At 37.7% G+C, this 22,164-nt stretch overlaps 1 protein-coding gene across 3 annotated transcripts in view; it reads right to left on the reverse strand.

Annotated features, from left to right (window-relative positions):
- Fap (fibroblast activation protein alpha) overlaps nt 1-22,164 on the reverse strand; it is a 67,784-nt gene that overhangs the window by 7,000 nt on the left and 38,620 nt on the right. For 2 of the 3 annotated variants that reach the window (XM_052182571.1, XM_052182570.1), the window contains 7 exons: nt 21,514-21,567; nt 19,652-19,776; nt 15,788-15,835; nt 10,601-10,699; nt 10,085-10,154; nt 9,144-9,338; nt 4,055-4,109 (listed from right to left, as the gene is read on the reverse strand). In XM_052182571.1, the coding sequence (XP_052038531.1) occupies nt 4,055-4,109; nt 9,144-9,338; nt 10,085-10,154; nt 10,601-10,699; nt 15,788-15,835; nt 19,652-19,776; nt 21,514-21,567 (646 nt within the window). The remainder of the gene's footprint in view (nt 1-4,054; nt 4,110-9,143; nt 9,339-10,084; nt 10,155-10,600; nt 10,700-15,787; nt 15,836-19,651; nt 19,777-21,513; nt 21,568-22,164) is intronic. The other variant, XM_052182572.1, reaches the window with a different exon arrangement.

Consider the following 22,164-nt stretch of genomic DNA (forward strand, 5'->3'; position numbering starts at 1 on the left):
CTTCTTTTCTGATATGAAATATTAACAGCTGGGAATCTGTGATGATCAATTCTTATGTCTTCCTCCTTTACACCTCCAGTTTCCAATAGATTCTGACTTACTAGTCTTTAAGGGAACTGTAAGACTACAGGCTCTTCCAATGCCTGCTTCTCTAATTGCAAGCCTTTGTGATTTGTCCCTAGTGTTAATGTTCTAGCCTTGCTTTCTATTCTCAGACCACCTTTTATCCTATGACATTATCTTTCTAATACACCAACACGGAGGCATTGTTAACGTCAACAGGCCTTCTCATATATATATATATATAAAACCATGAAAACTATTGTTAATACACATTTGTGTAAAAAGGAGTAATAAATAATTGTGGAATAAAATAAGTTTTATGCTAAACAAAAATATTTAAAAGTTTCTTTCTTAGACTTCCATGGGGCCAAAACACACTATTTTAAATAAATATCTATTTTTCAAACTGTTAGAAAGTAGACTATTTCCTAAAAAAAAAAATCTGTTGATAAGGGTGAGACAAATTTTGGAAAAACATGTAAGTACAGGGTTAAATTCAGTTTAAGTAATATCAGATGTTTGACATGACTGCATATTTCGCCAAATATCTGAGAAAAAAAAGCTATAAAAAATGATACAATCTTGAAGAACCTCAATGCTTTGTGGAAGAAGCAAAGAGATGCCTGTTTCTTTAAGAAGAAGAATAGAGAATTAAAGCAACACTAAGATTGTTTCATTGCTCTGGATCCTAAGGAACAAATGGTTTTCTGTTTTAGAGAGGACAGGGTAAGCGATGGAGGAAGTACATGGAAATGTTGCTAAGAAGTTTATAAAGTCACAGGAACAGCAAAGCACAACCATAGTTGGGCTACTTATCAGATCTGGGAGAAACAGGATTGCAAAGACAGCAGGAGCAAGATAGCCAAGGACCTGGGACACATCATATGTATTTGCTATTTATTATATTGTGATCACCATGGAACCCCAAAGTATATAGAAGTAGAAAAATAACACATTAAAAATTGTGTTTCACGGCAATCATGAAGTCTGCATGGGTCTGTGCTAGGTCCTTTGCATATATGTTATGCTTGTTAGTGTGGTGTTTTTGTGGGTCTCCTAACAGTGGGAGTGGGGGTGTCTCTGACTCTTTGCCTACTCTCTTCCTTCTATTTGATTGCCTTGTCCAGCCTTGATATGAAGGTTTGTGCCTAGTCTTATTGTATCTTTGTATCTTGTTATGGAATATTCTGGTGAATATTTATGTATGTATGTATGTATGTATGTATGTATGTATGTATGTATATATGTATGTGTAGATATATTCAATTATGTGTATATATATATATATATATATTTAATTGTCAAAGAATAAAAAACAAAAATACTTTATAATGACAACATTTTAAACAACACTGGTGCCGTCCAAAGACAGTTAAAAAGCAATTAAAATAACTTAATTAGAAATTACCCAACCTAAGATCATAGACCAAAAGCATCAGCATTGCCTAGAATCTGATCAGAAATGCCAATTCTGAACTTTGGAAGACTCTCTGGTGGTAAGGATCTGGAAGCTGTGTTTTAATAAGCTTTTTGGGTGATAGATATTTGCCTAACATTTGAGAAGGTCTGGTTTAATGACTCATGAAGAAACTCAAATTAAACAATGTCATTGAGGATAGTAATAGCTATTTAACAGTTTGAAGTGGGAACAAAAGAGTTCACTGATCAACAGAACTTTGGACTCAGAAAGAGGTCTAAAGGTAAGAAGCAACTCTTCTAAGCTTTCTAATTTGGATGACTCAGCAGATGACAAGGTCTTTGGAGATTATGAAGACTTGTTTTACAGTAGACCATAATAAGGTTAGTTTGGAGTAAACTGAGAATGATGCCCATGTAAGTTGTGTCCCAAAGGAAAGATGACAGATAAGCAACTGAATTATAAGACTCAGAAGAAAAGGGACTGCAAGTAGCCAGATTCTGCAACCATATCATGCTTGAAAACCCAGAGTTTGCTCCAATGACATACAGAGGATTGATGGGAGAAGGCCATACTCAGAGACATACTAACATTTAAGGAACCCACAGACTCATGATCACAGAGGCATAGAATACAAAAAGCCACACATGCTCCACTTTGTGTGGCCTAGTAGGTCCTTGTTGTCTGATGGCTTACTTCTTTAGACATTTCCAAACTTTTTTTTCACAAGCCTTTCAAAGATTTCCATATTCTTGACCAACACACAAACACACTTCTTTGCTTTATCAAGGCCCGAATAAATGTGGTCTTCACACCCTGGTATGCCCATTTACTAAGCTATTATTGGCTATCAAAGATTCTGATTCATATCTGATGTCTTTATTAGCTCACACAATTAACTATGTTCCTTCCTGCTCTTGGTTGCAACAAGTATATCTCTTGATACACCATGTTTTTTCTACATTCTTCCCCGATATAAAAGTCAAATCTAGGACTGATTCACTCTTTTATCCTTAAAGCTCCTAGTGTGAGGGCTGGGGATGTGATTCTGTATGTATAGTGCTTGCCTTGCATGCATGAAGGCCAAGGTAGAACTCTAGTATCATGCAAAATTGGGGACAGTCCTGTATGTTTGCCATCCCAGCACTTGGGAGCTAGATTCAGGAAGATCAGAAGTTCCAGGTCATTCTCAGATATATAGGTAGTTGAAAGGTGATCTGAGATGCATGAGACTATGTCAGAAAAAAAATAAAATAAAATGTTTAAAAATAAATTGTCTATATGGTTTCAAATTTCACTTATGAAAATAATATAGAAGATTCTCAGCCAAACTAATACTTAACCATGTTCAGTAAGTGAAATGGAAAGTTCTAGTTTATGGTTACTCAGAGCCTACAGAAAATAAAAAATAAAGCATTGCTCTAAGCGAAATATTAATGATTATACACAATTTGCTTAAAATGAGACTCTGTCAAAAATCTACTTTAGAAATTTCACCAAAAAATGGATAGTAGGAAAGGTCTTATCTGAAATATTTCCCTATAAAAATATTCACTTGCTTCTACCAATTTGAATCCCACCCTGCTTAGAAAATAAACATTTGATAGTTTTGAGAAGGAGAAAATGGATTGAAATAACAAATTTCTCCAAATTCTCCAAAGCCCTTCGTCTGGAGTTGAGCTGGATCCTGCAGATTCTGTTCAGTGCTGGATTTCATTCCCTCCATCCATTGTGTGTAGGCCTCTCTCACAGAAAAGAGCCAAGAAAAACAGCCAAGCACAACTGGGTGCAAATTGACTCTCACATATACAAATTCAGACCAAAATGTGAAGCAAGTAGTCTTCTTTGAAGGGCAATTGTTATTGTTCATAAAGGACAAACTTAAACTTTCCCCAGTATTTCTCTAGAGTGTCCAATGACTGACTTCATTCCCCACAATTAACAATGTTTGCTACTCATTGTTGTGTTTATTGTTAATAAATGCATCACTCCTCACAAATGAGGGAGTGTCATCCCCATGACCAATAACTATGGAGCCAAATAATGCTTCCTTTCAAATTAGCACCAATTCACATTGGGTCTACAGGAATACTTTGATTTTTCCCAAAGATGAAAATGCCTAACAGCTCTGTTAGATCTAGAGAGTATCTAGGCCTAGATTGACACTAAGCAATTTCTATACCAAAAGTATCTATCATTTCCACCCTTAGCTCAGATCTTTATGAAAAAGAAATATAATAATAAAATAAATATTAAATCTAAATCAGAGAGGCAATCAAACCTTGGAAGGGCATAGTTCAGTTCAATAGGCTATAATTTAGAATTTAAAAATAAGTAAAAATGTGCTAATTGTTGATTCATTTGCTATACAAAGAAGAAATTAAATCAGAAAAAAAGGATCAAACACTTAAAACCACCACTTCAAAGCTGGTATTATCAAAATTGACTGTTTCTATTGACAGATTAAATTATGTTGCAACACTGACATTTCATGAAAAACCTTCTAAGCGAACACTTTTGAAAATGAGGATTACCGCACCGAGTAACAGGCAGAGGATGTATAAAACAACTCACCCAGCCCCATATGCCTATTCTTTCTTCATCAATGAAACCCATTTCTATGAATTTTCTGAAGTGAAAGAAACAAATTTTTAGAATTTTAATTGTGTACACATGACATTTACTTCATTACACAAGCATATTTAATCCAAAGATTTAATAGAAATGCTTCATCTCTTTGTTTAAACACAGGCATAATAAGGCTGTCTTTACAAATAACTAAAATAATATTGTCATGTTTTCTCCAGAGGATAAAAGGATCATCTTAGACTCCACCTTTCACCTTAGCGATCTCAATGTCCTCAGGTCCAGTGTTTGAATCTTGTGAGTTATCAAAGCCGGTCTCCAGATTGCCTCGTTAGAATACAATGGCTTCATCATTGGGTCTTGGAAAGGATTTTTGTTTCATTGCCGATTTTATTAAATGTGTATCGCCTTATTTGCATAGTTGTTGATAACCATCATTTTGATTTTAATTCAATGAATAAATCTATTCTTGCTGTTCATAAACAGAAGCTCCCGCCCCCCTCCCCCATTTATTATGGTATGGACAACTAACTGTATCTAAACTTATCCTTTTAAAAGGTTGAAACAATTTGCTCGGCTCCATCACATTTTCCAAAACTTTTTCAAAATAATTTTTTTTCCTTAGGAATAATAGACTACAAGAAAAACAACCTTTAAAAGTCCCAGGAAGCCTCTAAAGCAATGTTTGCTGTTCATTTTTACCTCGATTTCTCTAGTATTCAAGAGAAAATGAGACTCATTGGGAGATGGCTTCAGAGCCTCAACAAAACTTTATAGAGATTAGAAGCAAGGGGAGAAAGAAGCGGTGATGGAAGTGAGTGGGCCCTGGAGAATGCTACAGTAGGCAGATTGAAGGGAGCGATCCAGGGAGGCACAGCTCCCCAAAACACATTGACATGGCCTCTGCTTTCTGCTTATGCCTTTCTTGTCAGTTTTCTGGAAATAGAACACGCATGTCGTTTTTGTTAGTGGGATAATGGAATTTCTCCTTTTCTTTTGTTGTTCTGGGAATTGAACCCAAGTCCTTAGGTTTACTACGCCAGGGCTCTACCTCTGAGCCCTTTTTGCCAGCTCCGTAGAGTTACTTAAAGGGATTTTATAGCAACCATTTCGTTCATTGCATCGACTCAGCATGCACGTTTCTGACGCACTGAGGAGTTGGGCAAATGCCCGGGACAAACATATGGGAAGAGGCCCCGTTAGTCACAGCTTACCCGACACGAATTCTGAAGGACACGGAGTGTACAGGGAAGAAATGGAGTAGCGAATGGAAAATTGCTACCTGTGTGGAAGCCGATGAAGGGAAAGCGAGCAAGGGTGCAGGAAATGTGGCCCTTGAGCCGTTCTCCCACACGTTTCAAAATCAAAATGGGAGCTGAGGAGGTTCTCTTTCTTGTAAAAAGATAGTCTCACTACTGGTGTTGGAAGACAGTTCTGAGCCATAAAATCGGTCATGATTTTATGATCTCCCAGAGGCTAGCAATCATACTGCCTTGCATCTGGGGCACAAAGTAAATAACAGGTGATACTACATAGGAACAGGAAATTCTTATCCGCTCCCTGGCTAGGTTTATTCTGAAAGGATGACATTTACAGGAAATGATAGTTTCGCGGTTAACATGGAAATGAAACATTAACACTTAATGTGGCAGGACTAGGTTAAAGGTTAGCTAGATAATACAAGCCTTTTGAGATCAACAAGGCTCTATAAACTTCATACTCAAAATCTGAAAAGCTTCCTGGAAGGTGACTTATCAGAAATTATTGATAATATGGTCTAATCAAAACAGTCAAAGTAACACACGAATAAGGTGTTTTTGTAACATTAGAGGTTAAACTGAACTTCACATATTTTCTCCATTTAAAAAAATTACTCTGGGCTAAGATCATATTGGATCCTAGTGACCGATTATGCTATTTGAGAAATTTTCTTTTGACACTATCTGTAAGTGTGATAATATATTTTTTTCTCATTCAATTTTTCATCATTATCCCTTAAATCACATAAAATTAAGACTATGGGATTATATACGATGTTGAATATACTCAAAGTGAATGGAGCTGACCCTGCAATCTCTGAAATTTTGTGATTGTCTTAAATGTGGCATTTTCCAAGCCTGAAGAAACCATGTTCCCTTCCCTCCAGCGCTTGTGAACTCGCTACCATCTGTTCCTTACAGGCATTCTCATGCACGGGCAGGCTATGAGGTGATATTGGTCTGCTCTTCCTCTGTTTTCTTCTTTGTTTGCATTTATTAGCTTGGCATGACTAGTATTTACTGCTGTTTCAAATGCACATACGTGGTTTTCTGCTGGCATGTAGAAAATTCACCTATATGAAATTTTATAAGAGATTCAAAGGAGAATGATTTCGTTTCTGGGTTGATTCGAGAGTGACAGCCAAATGCTTACAAACCCGTTTCTTCAGGGTAGGTAGGTGTTCGCTGTCCGATTACGTAAAGGCTGCGTAGGGAGATAGGGAGTCAAATCACTCTCAGGATCATCTCATTCTTTCCTTTTTAGCTTTTCCTTTCATGGATGCTAAGGTCTCAGGTCTCTTTTACATGTTCACGTAAAAGAGATTTCGAACAAAGTTAGGGCCAGCCCAGGAACTCTCTGCACTGTTGCATATGTTGCCTGAACTGGCCTTGCAACTCGCTCTGTGATCTGTGCTCTGTGTGCTATGCTCTGTGAGGGGCTTGCTAAAACTCCCATCTAAGAGTGCTGCTTCCCCTTAGAGCACCACCTACCCATGTTTACCAGGTTGTAAATGCGTTGGAAGCAAGGGCTGCAAGTCGCACTGCTTTGTACAGAACGTAAGACGGTGGCACGCATTAAAACCTGACATGCATTGTTAAGTGACTGAGCACACGGTGGTGGTATGCTCAACCTATATCAGGAGATATAGGTTTGGGGTGTGTGTGTGTGTGTGTGTGTGTGTGTGTGTGTGTGTGTGTGAAGGGGGTGAGGAAGAAATGGCACCAGTTACATCTGCAATCAAGTCCCAAAGGCAAGTTAGTATCATTACAAAATTGATACAAGGGATTCAAGGCTCTGTGTCCTATACACTGAATGCCAGAAATAATAATTTTCATTAAGGTCCTTACTTGGGCCTTTACTTCATTCAAACGAGGAGATTAGGAATTCATTCTTGTTGAGTACTATATTTGTGATAGTAAATCAATGGTTTAAATACCATGACATAGTTTGTTGTTAGTGGACTGTATGATTATGGTTGTTTTAAGCCAAAGCCAAACCAAACCACCCTATAGTTCTATCAACCTTAGAAAGCACTTAAACTCAAGACGCAATTTATAATTTTTTAATCTTCATGCCTTTGTGAAATCTTTGGCTTATATTTCCTTGGTGTTTTTTGAAGCTTAAGTATTAGCAGAAAAGATCCAAGATGTGCCTCTAGCAAAACACCCAAAGAATTAAAGCTGGAAGGCCAAGAAATGTGCTCATATTCTTGACGGGGCACATCGAAGTCTGAAAAAGCTAAGCTGAGGATTTAGCTCAGTAAGGAAGTGATTGCTTAACACTTAAAGGGTCTGGGACTTGTCTTCTAACACTGCAAAAACAAAAACAAACAAGCAAGCAAACAAACAAACAAACAAAAGCAGAATACAAAATCCTCTGTTGCCCCAGTGGAGATAATCTTGAACTGTTTCTTCATTGGACAGAATTCTTCCAAATAAATTAATAGTAAAAATATCAAGTCTGGATCAATGAAGATCATGTGGCTTCCAAGAAGCGAGGGGTTAACTATAAATTTTGATGTCATTTAACAATGTTATCATTAGCTTACTATCTCTTATTAAAATTGACTGCTCTAATGAATACATTGTGCCTGTGCATAATGGATATTTAATAAACAGAAGAAACATTTGAATGTATGAATCATGATTGCCTTTCTAGTCTTAAAATTAGTTACATATGAATCTAAAATTTTCTACTTCGATTAGAGTCAGAAATAAAAGAAAGAAGAAAGAAAGGAAGGAAGGAAGGAAGGAAGGAAGAAAGAAAGAAAGAAAGAAAGAAAGAAAGAAAGAAAGAAAGAAAGAAAGAAAGAAAGAAAGAAAGAAAGAAGAAAGAAAGTGAAAGAAAGTCCTGTCTGGGCCTTTTTTCCTAGCTGTTAAATTTAATCTCTTTTGTATATGCTAATCAATATGGCTAATATCAGTGACACTAAGGGGATAAGAGATATTCTACTGTGTATTTTTTAATTGATCTTTGTTGTGAATCATTGTTCAGTCTTTCTCTGTTGCATATGCAAAGTCATCTATATGTACAAGTGCAACCATCCAGGTAGTCCCTGGCTTCCAGACTGGTAGACTTATTTACCGGCTTGACCTCCTCACTCTATAGGAATAGGCATCTGGGGCAATCCTGTATACTGTCCTTGGTGCAGTAGACTTTTACCAACAACATAAGTCCATTAACTGGTCATAAATGTAGCAGGGGAAGAAGGAATTAGATCTGCCTTCCTTCTAAATGTCTTCAGAATATTCCATTTACTACATGAAAACAGGAGCTTTTTGACAAATGATAATTGGCATCTACTCTCATGATGGCATGGTAAAAACTTGGCAAGATTAATCACAAATGAACTTCCAACACCTAGGATGTACAGTGCCAATGAAAGTCTGAACCAACTCTAAAGAGGAGGATGGACGACAATTGAATATATTCAGGTATTAGAATTACTGACGATATCACTAAACTTATGTAATTTTTTCTTTTTGTTTTTCAATTGTGGACCATGGTAATCAAAAAAAGTGGGGTTGGAATGTCTTGGATCTACCAAGCATTTTTCTTTGCCTTTATTAGCCCCTTCCCATGAACAGCTTGTCCCATATTTGACCAAGAAGATCCCTTTAAAACTAATAATAATTTTGTACCAAGTCAGTAAGTCAAACCCCTCCCCAAAAAATGAAGTCATTGGGAATAGTAAACATGACTGAAAGTATGGCTGAGAGGCAGGCAGGACACAGCCACCATGTTCAGGGGCCCCTGCAGGATCTACAGTAGTGACGCTACAATTGTCGTGTGTGCAGTTTGTTGAAAAGGTGCTCACCTGACAGCTGTGAGCTGGTCCTCAACTTCATACACACCCAGCTTTCGATACACGGCATACAGGAATTTGTCACCTTGGAAAGCAGTGCCCCGACCATCTATCAAGGCAATGACTATCCCCTCCTTACTTGCAAGATAAGTTATCCAATTAACAGCAAATACAGACTTTACACTCTGGCTGCAGGGACCACCATACCTAAAGGAAAATAAAAAATAATTTCTGAATTTTAAAAATGAAATCTAGTTTCCCACAGCAGCCTAGCACAGATTTTCACAGTTCCCAGTCCCATTATGTGATAAAATTTTCAGTATCAATAGCATTAGAGCTGGCTCTAAATCAAGAGGAGACCAGGCTTTTCCCAGAGGTTTGCTACAAGGAAGTTGTTTTGGGACACAGCCTCTCCTATTCCCCAAAACGGATACATCTAGGGTTGGCATTTCAAGGAATATGTGTGGGTTTTTCGTCATTTCTGCCACCTGCCACTTGCTAAAAGCAGACATAAGATATACTAAAAAAAATGCATGGTGTTTTAAGCAAATTGTGTGTAGGTCAGCACTGATTTTGGGTGTGATTCCACTAAATGTATCCCATTCCTTTATTTCACTTCTAACTCAATTACATAAGATGTTAAGATGATTTACACTATTTTTTTTTGGCTGCAATCTCTCTATCTCAAAGGTATTCTGACACATTCGGCAATTTGCCATCCCAAGGAAATTCAACACAGCAAATGCAGGCAAGTCCATCTCAAATCTCAAAACTTCCTCCATCTATTTTAAATAACCATATTTTATTTACTCTGATTAGTTGGAGGAATATATAAAAACAGCATCAATAGGAACTGTTACCAAGGAGAATGGTTCATTCTATTTCATAAATGTGTGTTTTATCCAACATATTTTCAGTAAATAGCTTTTTACACTACACAAAATATTACATACACTTGAATTAGCAAAGGGTACTTCTTTGATCTGTCAAACTGAGGAGGAAGAATCATCTTGTACCATAAAGCTTTGAAAACAGAAAAAGGGAGAATAATTATTTCATCACATGTATCTTATTTTTTTAAACAATAGGCACCACTAAAGCAACCCAGTAAATCGTTAAGGATTAAGAACATATTTTCAATTGACTTTATTACCTATTTCAGGTCTAATTTGCAAATGACTACAAAACCTCAAAATACCTGCTTGCTCTATGGCATCTATTCTAAAATTAAAATTAGATAAACCCTTCTTTTAAAAATGTCAGAGAGGGAACTATGGGAAAGTAGGTGATCAACTGTATTTATAATCATATTAAAATATTTAACAAAACTAAATATTGTTACGGAAAGGTAATTTTAAATGAGAGCTTATATCATATGGAGTGGACTATAACATTTACTCGTAATTTTTTTAAGCAAGCGAAGTGTTCACCTTCATATCTACAAGTGAGAAATTTTTAGACTATCTTACTCATTCCACTGTCTTCGAGCTTCTTAATCTCCACTGTAGGCAGCTGGATATTTCTCAGAGCATTTTCCAGTTCTTTGTTTTCTTCTAATACTTGTATTTCTTTAAAAAAAATATATACATAATGTTTATCTTCAGTTCATACTACTTACATAAATAACTTCTTTCGTGAAATTCCTTTGGCTTGTGCGGGTGACCCGGATATGACTGGGTAAGGGTATGTTATGGTCTTTCACAGTGGCAGTCATGATGAAGCTGGCAGTGGAGATGCCAACATGAGAGGACATCATATCCAGCCAGTGTCCTCAAAGCCCCTAACACTTCCAGCATTTTAAGCAGCAATGTTCATTTGACCATCTTGTCCCCTATCCAACTGTAGTTTTTCATTTTGAATCCATGAGGCTGAATAGGTGACGTGTCTTTAAAAGGGGAGCAAAAGGGAGAAACACAGTCTCTGGATGATTGACCCTTCTCAGTGAAAGGGCGCAAACCTAATGTATTCAGCAAGAGGAGGTAAATCTTGCTTCTGAGATTTTTATATTTGTACCTTGACCTTTTCCTGTTATATTTGATTAATATACAAAATTATCTTTTTCTTGAAAACAAATTGCCCTGCACATGATTCCTTCAAAATCTTTCTCCCAAAGTTGTTGCATATCTTAGTCAAAGAGCAACACACAGTATTGTGTGTTGAGTCTGAAAAACAATCTAAAAACTGCTGTTTACAATAAGGAGTAGTGGCTCCTGCCTAGAATTTCAGTCCTTGGGGACTGAGAAGGATGGATCTCAGTGAGTTCAAGGCCAGCTTGGTTTACATAGTGAATTCAAGATTAGCCCAGTTGAAAGCTTAAGAACCTCCCTGGAACAAAACAAAAGCTACTGTTCATACTTGAGCTCAGCTATATTTCACACTTTAATGTTTCAAACTGAATAAATGAGTTGATCCTCTGAGTGTTATAGATTGGCAATACATGTAAATGGGTTTATATTAAGAAAGCTCTTTAAAATAAGTTTTAATTTGATACTAGCATCTTCATGAAAAAAATTAGTTTTTCATACAATATGTAGAGTTAGATTTTTTTCTGTGAAAGAGAGAAGTAGATGACTTGTGAGATATGGTAATTGCTACAAAATAAATCCTGAAGATTTTGTTTACATTCATTTTTGAAAAGCGGTCACTGAAGACAGTGAACTGGAGACTTATAACTACTCTGTTTGCCAAACCACTTCCCATAGAGCTCTCTGTTTTCATATGCTCATGGCATTTTGCTCCAAAATGTGTTATATTTAATCTTAGCACACGTAGAAATGCTTTGAATATGATTTATATAAAAGACATAATAAGCTTCACATTAGCTTTGGGTAACCCATCAGAAAAGAAATACTTGTGACATACTACATGTTAGAACTCATAAAAATTAAATGTACACATTTAAGTGAATCCAGCAACTGCCTCCCCTTGTGTGGAGTCTCTATGTGGAGTTCTCTCAGAAGTGAACCAGGCAGGAGGCCAGAATGGAGAGCGGGTAGTGGACTCAGGATTGCCATTCTTGTTCTCTGACCACATATACTGGAAATATAAGGTGTTATCACATTGTATGATTTTTTTAACTTTATTGTCATTCTCTTGCTAATTAATGAATCTTCAAATTTATGATTTAATGAAGTACCAGGTTTGGTTGAAAAATCTATTCAACTCCTCTGTAGAGTCCCATTTCTTCTAAATAGTGAACAAAAAGTTGCCCTACTTCTTCAAGCACAAATCAAATTTCTTAGAACTATGGTAAGAGTGAGATGTGGCAACTGGACTTTCCTATGGAGCTGTGCATTAGGAGCCATCACTTTGTAAGGAGTGGTATAGCCCACTATATACTCTCTTTCCTTTGCTCCCCTTTTTATGCTCACAGCTCCCCTACTGATGGTCAAGTATAAGATATAAAGTCCACATTCCATATATTCTTAGATACTTTATTATGACAAAACTCAGTTGAACTTTAAAAGTAAAAGAACTTATATTCAGCTTTTATTTAAGTCTTATTAAAGTGATGAATTTCATTTTAATTAAGGTTTGTAAGGAATCTGTGAGAAACTGATAAGTGATGCCATTTGGTTACTTAGTTTAATGAGAACCTACAATGCCCAAAATAACTTAAGCTTCAAATGGGCCCTCAATATTAAGTGTCAACTCTTCTGGGTTTCCATAGTATCTGGTTCAAGTATAATCTGCTGTTTTCAAACAACTTTCTTCTTTGAATGGAAATGAAACCCACTATTTTCTTTAGGGCTTTCAAACTTTCATGAAACCACCACTATCTCTTATACTTTTTCACCACAGGAGATTAATCTCTTCATGTATTTCTGAACCCTACCCCTCCCGCCTTTCAAGGACTTTCTTATTCTATCTCTTGGGGCTTGTACAGTATAGGATACATATGTAGCCAAGACTACTCTCCAACTTCTGGTGGCTTTTCTCCACCTCTCAGCATTGGAGTTGCAGCTGTGCGCCATGTTCTGCACCTAGCATTCTTCAATCTTTTTTAGCCTCATAATTTCTTCAGTTAACACTCAACAAGTATTTATCATCTTACAAAACACTAACAGTTCCCAGCTAGTAGACAGCCTTTCTTCTCTCTCCACAAACATATGTAGTAGAAGCACTGGTGGCTTTGTCAAAACAAACAAACAAACAAACAAACAAATTCCCACTAATTTCTTAGGCAGGTCCTACCTTGCTTTTTAATTGTGTTACCTCTACCTCTGTTTTCTAGAACCTGCTCTAAAAGGTAGTTGGCTCATTTTTTTTTTTTTTACTAATTTACCATCTCAGCACTTTCAAGGCCACTGATAGCAAGTTCTCCATAAGCTAAGAGCTTCCTTATGACAATCATCAGTACAACTGCTATTTTGACATTCAGATCCCCAAATCAGGTCCCTGTAGGCCAACCAGTTCCATCTAAATATCCTATTAGTATGTTAAACAAATCTCATCATCTTCTCAAAGTTCTGTTCTCCACAGTGAGTACTTTATGAGTAAAAACTACTATTTCAATCCACCAACCAAACCAGTTATTCGAACAGTATCAGTTTCTTTTGTATTCAAGAATCTCAGGTTTGATGAGTACCATTAGAATACATTTCTTACCTGAAATAACCTAGATATAGGCTTCCCCTGTATGTCTTTATATTTCCTGTCTCTTAGCACTGCATTTCATTTTCTTATTGTTGCCTGCTCATACATTTGCATCACCCACTAATCTCTAAGCTCTTTGAGGGTAGGAATATCTGTCCAATCTGCTCTCCATCATTTTAGAGAAATAATGGCATAGTAGATGGCCAAATTTAGTAAATGCTCAAGAAATATTTGCTGAATGAAGATTACTGGCACCAAATGAAAAGGATAGTAGGTTTTAAAAAAATGTGATGTACTGAATTTGATATTAAAAATAGCAGTTAGAGCTTAATCAAAAGTATAGATTACCATGAAAAGCTTAAAATCTACCTGATTGGATGCTCTAAGAATCTATATTTGTGATAAGCATATGGTATGGTTTGAATATGAGTGTTTCTCATTAGGCTTGTGTGTTTGGATACTTTCTTTCCAGTTACTGGCACTCTTTTGGAAGGTTCCAGAATCTTTAGGAGGTAGAGGCTCTAGAAGTGAGTTAAGGTCTGAGAGCCTGGTCTACCTTGCCCAATTCTTGTGTTCTTTCTGCTCCCTGTCTGCAGGCATAATGTCACCAGCTACCTCAGACTTCTGCCACCATGCCTTCTGACCACAGCAACCTGGATACGCTCAAGCTGCCTTCTTCTCAGAGATTTGATTGGAATGAGAAAAATAACAAATACAGTGTAAACGAGTACTGTTTCATTAGACAAGTTGGTGGATCTGTTCTCTAAAAGAATTTGAGTCATTTCTTGAATTAGAAAATATAAAAATATATGTGATGTATATGGAGAGTGGTGTAATAAAACTTCAAAAGCATCAAAAAGATTAGTATCTGCCTGGAATATAATGAGAACATCAAGAAAAAATGCTAGGATATAGAAATTCATGTTATGGGGGAAAGGAAGTTGAGTTATATTTTAGAGTGGTGATAAAAAGAACTTTAAATATCTATGGAGATTTCTATTAAAATAAAAATTCAGGACTTGAAAGCAGTATTGCTTTGAAATGTCCTCTCAATGTTGAATGTGTCCTATCAACAAATGTAACCTATTTCTCATCAATATTAGAATCAAGGCTAAAATAACTTCAAAATGAAATTAAATCCTACTGCTGTCCTACTTCAGAATCCCTGTTCTAGCCAGAGCACCTGGCTTGCTCTTCATGACTTCATTTTCACCTATTTTTGATCCATTAAACTGACACTAATCCCCAAGCAGTGTCCTGACTTGTCAGCCAACTGTCCAGGGACAGCTGCAGGCCTGAGTGCTGAAGGCAGGAGCATCCCCTCGCTTCACATCACTCCTGTTCTCCGGCATCTCCAGTCTGGTGGTGTTGTTTAATGGCCAATCAGAGGATAATGTGGAAGCAGCAGGAAGAACACCAGAAAATTAAATACTCAACTCTGTGGAGAGCAAAAATGGCCGTCTTTGAACTGTGAAGCGTTTTAAGCACCGTCACAAACTCAAGGTAGAGGCGAGCTATGATACAGCAGTCAAAAAACAGAACGTGTCCCCAAATTCCAGGCATTTCACACATGGCAACCACGTGATATAGCTGTTAACACAAAGCCAAGCAAACAAAAGAGCTGGCGTGATGATCACCCTCTGCTCTGAACCGAATTAAAGAAGTTAGAAGTGATGTCTAGAATTTTTTGCCAGTGTGGGGTGATAAAAGAAAAAAAATAAACTCTTCTTGCAAAAGCAGGAATTCTTCCTTGAGGAGAAAGAAGATACATGAATATGCTTTCCTTCTGATTTGAATCTTCTGTGGTTTTAGAAAGCCAGGGAAGAAGAAAGAATTGCTCTTTATGGTACGATTTCTAGTATGTCATGGCCCCATAGCCAAGAAGTACTTGACTTCATGGGGTCGGGTTTAAAGCAAACAATATTTCAATCTGTGAACTAATGAGCTTTATGATAATGACATGGCATTGCAAGTCACCTTGTCTAGGTTGGCTAACTATTCTGCCCTCTGAAGGGGCTCATGATAGAGAACTCTGGATATCTTTAGATGCAAGAGAATACCTTGGTCTGTGCGGCCATCATGGAGGGTGGAAATGGGGAGGCCAGGGCCTGTGTGCAGAACAGAAACAAAAATGTGATTGCTGTTAGAAGTAACAGTTCTCTGTCAGCCAGGACTGCTTGCAGTATTTATGACTAGTGGCAAGACAAATACATCTTTTAACTCTTTGCTGTCTTTATGTACTTATTTTTTTTCTTAACCGTAGAGAAGCAGACATTTTAAGTTACATTTAAACCACATACATCAGGTCAAAGCCCAATCAAAGAACAGACGTATGAGAAGTCTTACCCGTACTGTAGTTTTTCCAGAGTGAGCCTTAATGGTTAAAACCTAATTAGTTACACAGAAAGGCCTCAGAAGCTGCAAGTTGCCTTCTGGGAAGCTGTTATACTGCAGTGGACAAGTTTTAGCTGTATATTTATTTTTAAGTAACCTTCATCAGTTCCTAGATATTGTCTCATATGTTGAACATTCAGTTTGTTTTGGTGGATGAAAGCTAAAATCTTTTATGCTTGTGACTGTGACATGCATAAATAAATTTATATAGAATGCTTCCTTTTCTAATATGCTAGTTTGGGTCATGTTTTGGGGGTTAGTAAGTTATGGCAGGAGGCAGGTGCTATTGAGATATTACTTGAGGGATTAAAGAAGGAAGGACGGGGTCATGAGGGCAAAGTGGGCTTCAGGGTTTGTCACACAGATTCCAGCCAAACCTCCAGAAGCTGTGGAGTCTGCAGAATTGTCACAATGGGGCAGCAGACAGGATTTTTTCCTCCAGTGCAGAAGACAACCATTAGATGTGGTCTGTTACTAGATCAGTCCCCAGACTTGAAGATTTGGGATGCAAACTGTCAGCATCTTTTGTAATGAGTGATTGACAAATCAGTCTTCGAGGTGAAGGCTGTCTATCCAGTACCTCATTGCTTACAATGTATTGCACCTTTCAGAAACCAGCTGTTTTAATGACATATACATAAATAGACAAACACTATTATTCATCTGAAATATAGAATAAAATAATACCCAGAGTACTTTTGTAGAGTGCATTGGCCAAGGGACTCAGTGCGTTAAGAAGCACCACACGTGCTGGTTGGGATAGATGCTTTTGCCATCGCTAGCATTTTCTTCTACCTTAGGGAGCCCCATTAGAATACAGTCTTTGGACCCAAATAAAGCAGAAAAGGGGACTTCTAAGGAGAGATGCTTATGAATGAGGCCTTCTGGCTTGCTCCTGGCAGCCTTCTCCCTGTGGAAAACAGGCTTCTGATTATTCCATAGAGCTTTAAGTGCCAAGCCCCATGGGCAAATCCTGCAAGTGCAAGGGTACCCATGTTTGTAAAACTGTACTTGTGGGCTACAATGTTGGAAGGCACACACCTTTCCTTCACCACATTTCCCGACTAGTCTTTATAAATAATAAAGCTAATATTTTTATTTCCTGCCTTACTCCTTATTATGACTTGAAGATAGAAGAAAGAAATTTTTATTTGACTCTCCTAAAAACCAGCAGCCTGTCTGTGGCACTTGAGAGTGTTAGAGAATGTAACTGGAAAGCTTTCCCTGAGAGTCAATGTTTCCTAAAAGTTTTCAAAAGGGGACACACATGCATATGACATTTGGGGCCAGAATCTTAGGAAACAGGGCCATTTAAATCTCTAGGCTTCATTAACATCCATCATATAGAATTTTCATGGTCATATATTTCTAGTAGTGGAAACCTGCATCTCTTTTTATCTTCAACTAAGAGACAAAGTAATGACAGACTGCCCATGACACAGCAGGGTGAGGACATGGCCCTAGCGACGCAGCGCAGCATCAGTACCTAAAATTCCCACTTTGTACTGTTTTTGTTCTATCCACACTACTGATATGATTTCACCTGCATTCGGCTTGCCTTCCAGGGCTCAACAACCCTTTGGAGAGTTTGAAAGTTACATAACGAGAGGCGTTACTCTTACCCCTAAAGGGAAAGATTTCAAGGTTTTTCCTATGATGGCGGAGTGACTCATTTTACTGGAGCTTCAAAAACACCAGACGATGTGATGCTTCCCACACAGTATATTTTTTGCTAAATGGGAAATTACCATACTGCCGAGGAAGGGTGAGTGGTAGAAAAGTCAGGCGATTCAAGTTCTAGAAAGGACTCTCCCACCAACTTTTGATGAGGGCTTAGTCTTTGGTTCTTTATCTATACTTCAGTGAACATTTAGCCTCAAGTAGATACTAGAGAGAGGCGATATAAAATGCGTTAACATGCTTTTCCAGAGAGCTATAGTATTACTCAAATACGTAGCAGTATAGATGCATGCATGTTAATGCGACCCTAGTGCCTTTATCAGCCAATGGAACAGAAGAAAGAACAACTATCTTGGTAGAGTTTTCAGATGACAGTAATTCTTTCGATGCTTCACGGTGCCTCTGTGTATTCTGTTAGACACTCTTCTTACAGTTATAAATAGAGTGACTAAGAGATCAGCCCCAGCCTTCCAGGAGAGATAAGCAGATGCTTCAGCATCCTTAGTTCAAGGATGCTGTGTGCCTGACATGTAAGCTTTTGATACATGTTACATAAATATAGAGTTTGGGTTGGAAAATGTTGCATATAACTTGAGAGGGACATTTAATGTTTACCTTTAAATGCCATAATCACAATCAGCACATATGGCCATGAACAACAATCTCTTGACATTTCAAAGATTCCACTGACCAAACGTTTTATGAAAGTGTTATTTCAAACTGACATCTTATGCCATCTTGACGGGAGCATTTGGGTTAAGATGCTTATTCAGGCCTACACAGGCAAATGAGTTGTGGCTCCAGCTCTGGAGCCAGGCTCCAGTTCTAGAGCATTAAGGGAAGTGACATATCATGATGTCACTTAATTCTTGTTCATTTTACAGGAAACCCACATGGGGGCCTCCACATCTGAGTAGAGATGAAATGCTTTCAAATGATGAAAGGCTCCATTGTTGTTTAAGTCACCTACCTGCACCAGAGACATTGATAACAGAAACAGTAGGGTGGTATGTACTTTGTTAAATTTCTTGCCAAGTTTATTACCCAAGTATGCTACTCGTAGTCTTAAACTGGAGTTAGCTAGGGTGAGAAGGTAACAATTATAGAACTGGAGATTCTACTAAACCCCCAGTCCTCACTGATTTCATTAGCTTGCAGTCTTATTTTAGCCTATATTTCTTGTTATTTATTCCAGATAACATGTACATGAAATTAACTCATCTACATACCAAATTGTTTGTGAAATGAAACCATGGTCTAAACAACCAGAAAATTCTTTCTAGGTTGTGCAACCATAGTTCATTTGTTAATGTTGAATGAAGTTACTCAAAATATTTTTCAATTTTTAAGAAAGGATTAGATGACAACTATTTGTTTTCTGTCATTGTTGAAAGTAAATTTGGAAGAATAATCTGTCTTCATTCCATAGACCTCAGGTCTCTGGCCATTGCTCTTGGTGCTTTCTCCACAAGTGCAGCCAAAGCAGAACAACCACTTGGTCAGAGAGAACACTTCTGTTTTGATATTTCTCCTTCTGTGCCTACCTGGTAGACAGTGTCTGCATTCAACATCATAGTGATGTGGATTTGAGGCAGAAAGCTCTAGCTGAAGCCCTGTCTATTGCCTAACAGAGGCACACACCTTAGCTGCTTAGCTCAGTTTCCTAGAACGCAAAAGAGAGACTAACACCTTCCTATTCTTTTCTTTCCTCCAGCCTTGGGCATTCAGTAAGATTCTTACCGGTAACAAGTTCTCAGAAAAGGAAAAGCGTGTAAGTGATCCTATGGAATGACAAGGCTGATGACAGAGGCAATGGGCATGGTCATGCTTATGTCCGGTCCATCACCTACCATAGCAGATGAGTGCATAGTACTTGGCTTTGTAGCTGAAACTTGCTGTGTAATATTGGCACCTTTCTTTCCTTAGATGGCAAGTAACGCACTTCTTGCTCGGAGGAGAGTTTCCAATGCTAATTCTAGAGGGAAATGAAAATAAAGCTAAGCTGAAAATTTTGAGATTGTATTTATCAAAATGTACTACTCCATGTAAAGTGACTAATTTACATATTGACATCAAACCCACTCTATTTTTTCTGTTGCCAATATCATTTAAAGTGGAGGGGAATCACAGTGTTTTGATGTAGCTTGATGTTTGATCCATTTTTTTCCCTGAATAGGCACAAGCGTTGAGGGAGAAGCCCTCTGTGGTTTTCCTGAAACGGGAGAGCTGTAGAACACTTGGAATACGAGGAGGTAGGCATTTTTTTCATATCCATTAAGTGCTTCTGAAGTAGTTAGAAATCTGTGTGTGTGTGTCTCTCTCTGTCTCTGTCCCCATTCCTCCCAGTCTCCTCCCCTCTCTTTCTTCCTCTCCCTCCCCTACTCCAAGTCAAAACATACAACAACACTCAGTCAGCATGACCAAGAAAGGATCCCTCTTCTCCTCTATATCTGGAGAAGGACTTTAGTAATGAGCACATTGGAAATAAGAAGCAGCATTCTGTTTGCCTTCTGTGTTTTTCATCCCTTCAAAAGGACACATGAGCTTTGGGAGCTCCAAGTATGGAGGCTGCCTCCTCCATCCCACACAACTAAGGAGGCTGCCTCCTCCATCCCACACAACTAAAGAGACTGCATCCTCCATCCCACATAGGTCAAGCTACACTTTTCATCCTCCATGTACCCATACTCATGAGTAAAGCCCTCTGTGTGGCCCTGGGAAGCCTATTAATAAATAATAGGCTTCCGGATCTCTCATTCCACACCGCATCAACCTCCGCTTTTGGGATATTTGGTGGTGCTCGGCTAAGGGTCAGGCTGCATCAGAGCCCGGAGTGACTGCCAGGGTGAGTTTTTCCACCTTCAAAGTCTTTCTCTTATAGCTTCCTGAGATAGCCTTGAGCAGGACACAGGGGGTTCTAGAGACACTGTTGTCTCCAGAGATGGAGGATCCCCAATTGAAAGGTTAAGTGTGAATCTAGGTGTGAACAGAGGACTAAAAATAAGAGGATTTTACCTTTCCTCTGATAGATTACATGCATGAATTTTTGTGTGATTTTGGAAGTGTAAAGAAGAGAGTTAACAGTAAGGCCTCAGCAAACAGCATTCCCATATTCACATCTTAACCCCAAAAATATTATATGTGGCATAGTGTTATTAAAATTAGATGTGATTACGGGTGCAGGTCAGTTATTTGGTTTTACAGTGGAGCATCAACAATGTTAACCACCATTTTTATTTCTATATGGAGAGAGGAGTATTTTGGCTATTATTCCACGCATCAACAGGACACTTGGGTTGAACTGATGGAGGGATGGAAGTGGCTACTGCAAAGAGAGCCCTAGTGAAGCTCACACTGCAAGAATGAGAAGAGTGTGGCACACACCCAGTGCTCAATAAGTGCACATTAGTAAATAAAAGTCCTCAATTAACTTTAAACGTTTCAAGTATTTCTAATTAAGTGAAAATACTATTTATATCACCATAAGAATTTCCTGTATTACTCTTTTCAAAATAAGTTGGCTCATACTTTGGGTGAATATGATTTTATGCTGATATGTCATTTTCTGAATTATTTACCCTAACTTACAAGTGGATTTTATGACATTTCACACTGCAAAAAGCGTTCTACATCTACCAAGGGTTGTGATTCAATTTTACTCATTTATCTCTGTGTCTATCTACCAATACTATTTTGAATTGGTCTAAATTACCTGTAGATGTTTCTTCTTCCAGGGTAACCTTCAAATTCATTGCTAGAATAAAACCTGAAATGAGTATACAAAATATTAAGTGTTGATTCTTTAATTATAAAAGTATCATCACTAATATAATAAATAAGTAACATGGACAAAAACATTCATTTAATGAAACTATTAATACTTATGTAGAAGAATTACCACAGTACACAACTGTGTTGGGGCATTTATTGCAACTTATAGATCATCAGAGGTAAAACTGAGCTCAGTACTGTTTTTACGATCCACATATCTGATTCTGATTCATTAAGTATGAACCATGAAAACTGACCTATTTAAACTAATATTACACTTTTCCTTTTCCATTAAAAACGTTTACTGGTTTCTCAGGACAATGCTATTTGTCTGTGACTGAGAACACATTTTGATTTTATTCTACACACTCAGTAGATAAACTTGTCATGCCAGGAAATTCATCCGAGTTAGATGAGCTGAACATATCACAGGCCATACTAATTCACCAAGCTGTGGAACAAACCACAGGAGAGCAAACTTGCTACCTAACTGCCCAGGTGCAGGCTCCTTTCTCTCTTAATACACTATGAAGTGGAAAATCCAGTTTGGTGACATAACTTAATTCCTCTGTGAATTCATCTGAATATCTCA

This window comes from Apodemus sylvaticus, chromosome 5 (genome assembly GCF_947179515.1).
Source record: "Apodemus sylvaticus chromosome 5, mApoSyl1.1, whole genome shotgun sequence".
Taxonomy (NCBI): domain Eukaryota; kingdom Metazoa; phylum Chordata; class Mammalia; order Rodentia; family Muridae; genus Apodemus; species Apodemus sylvaticus.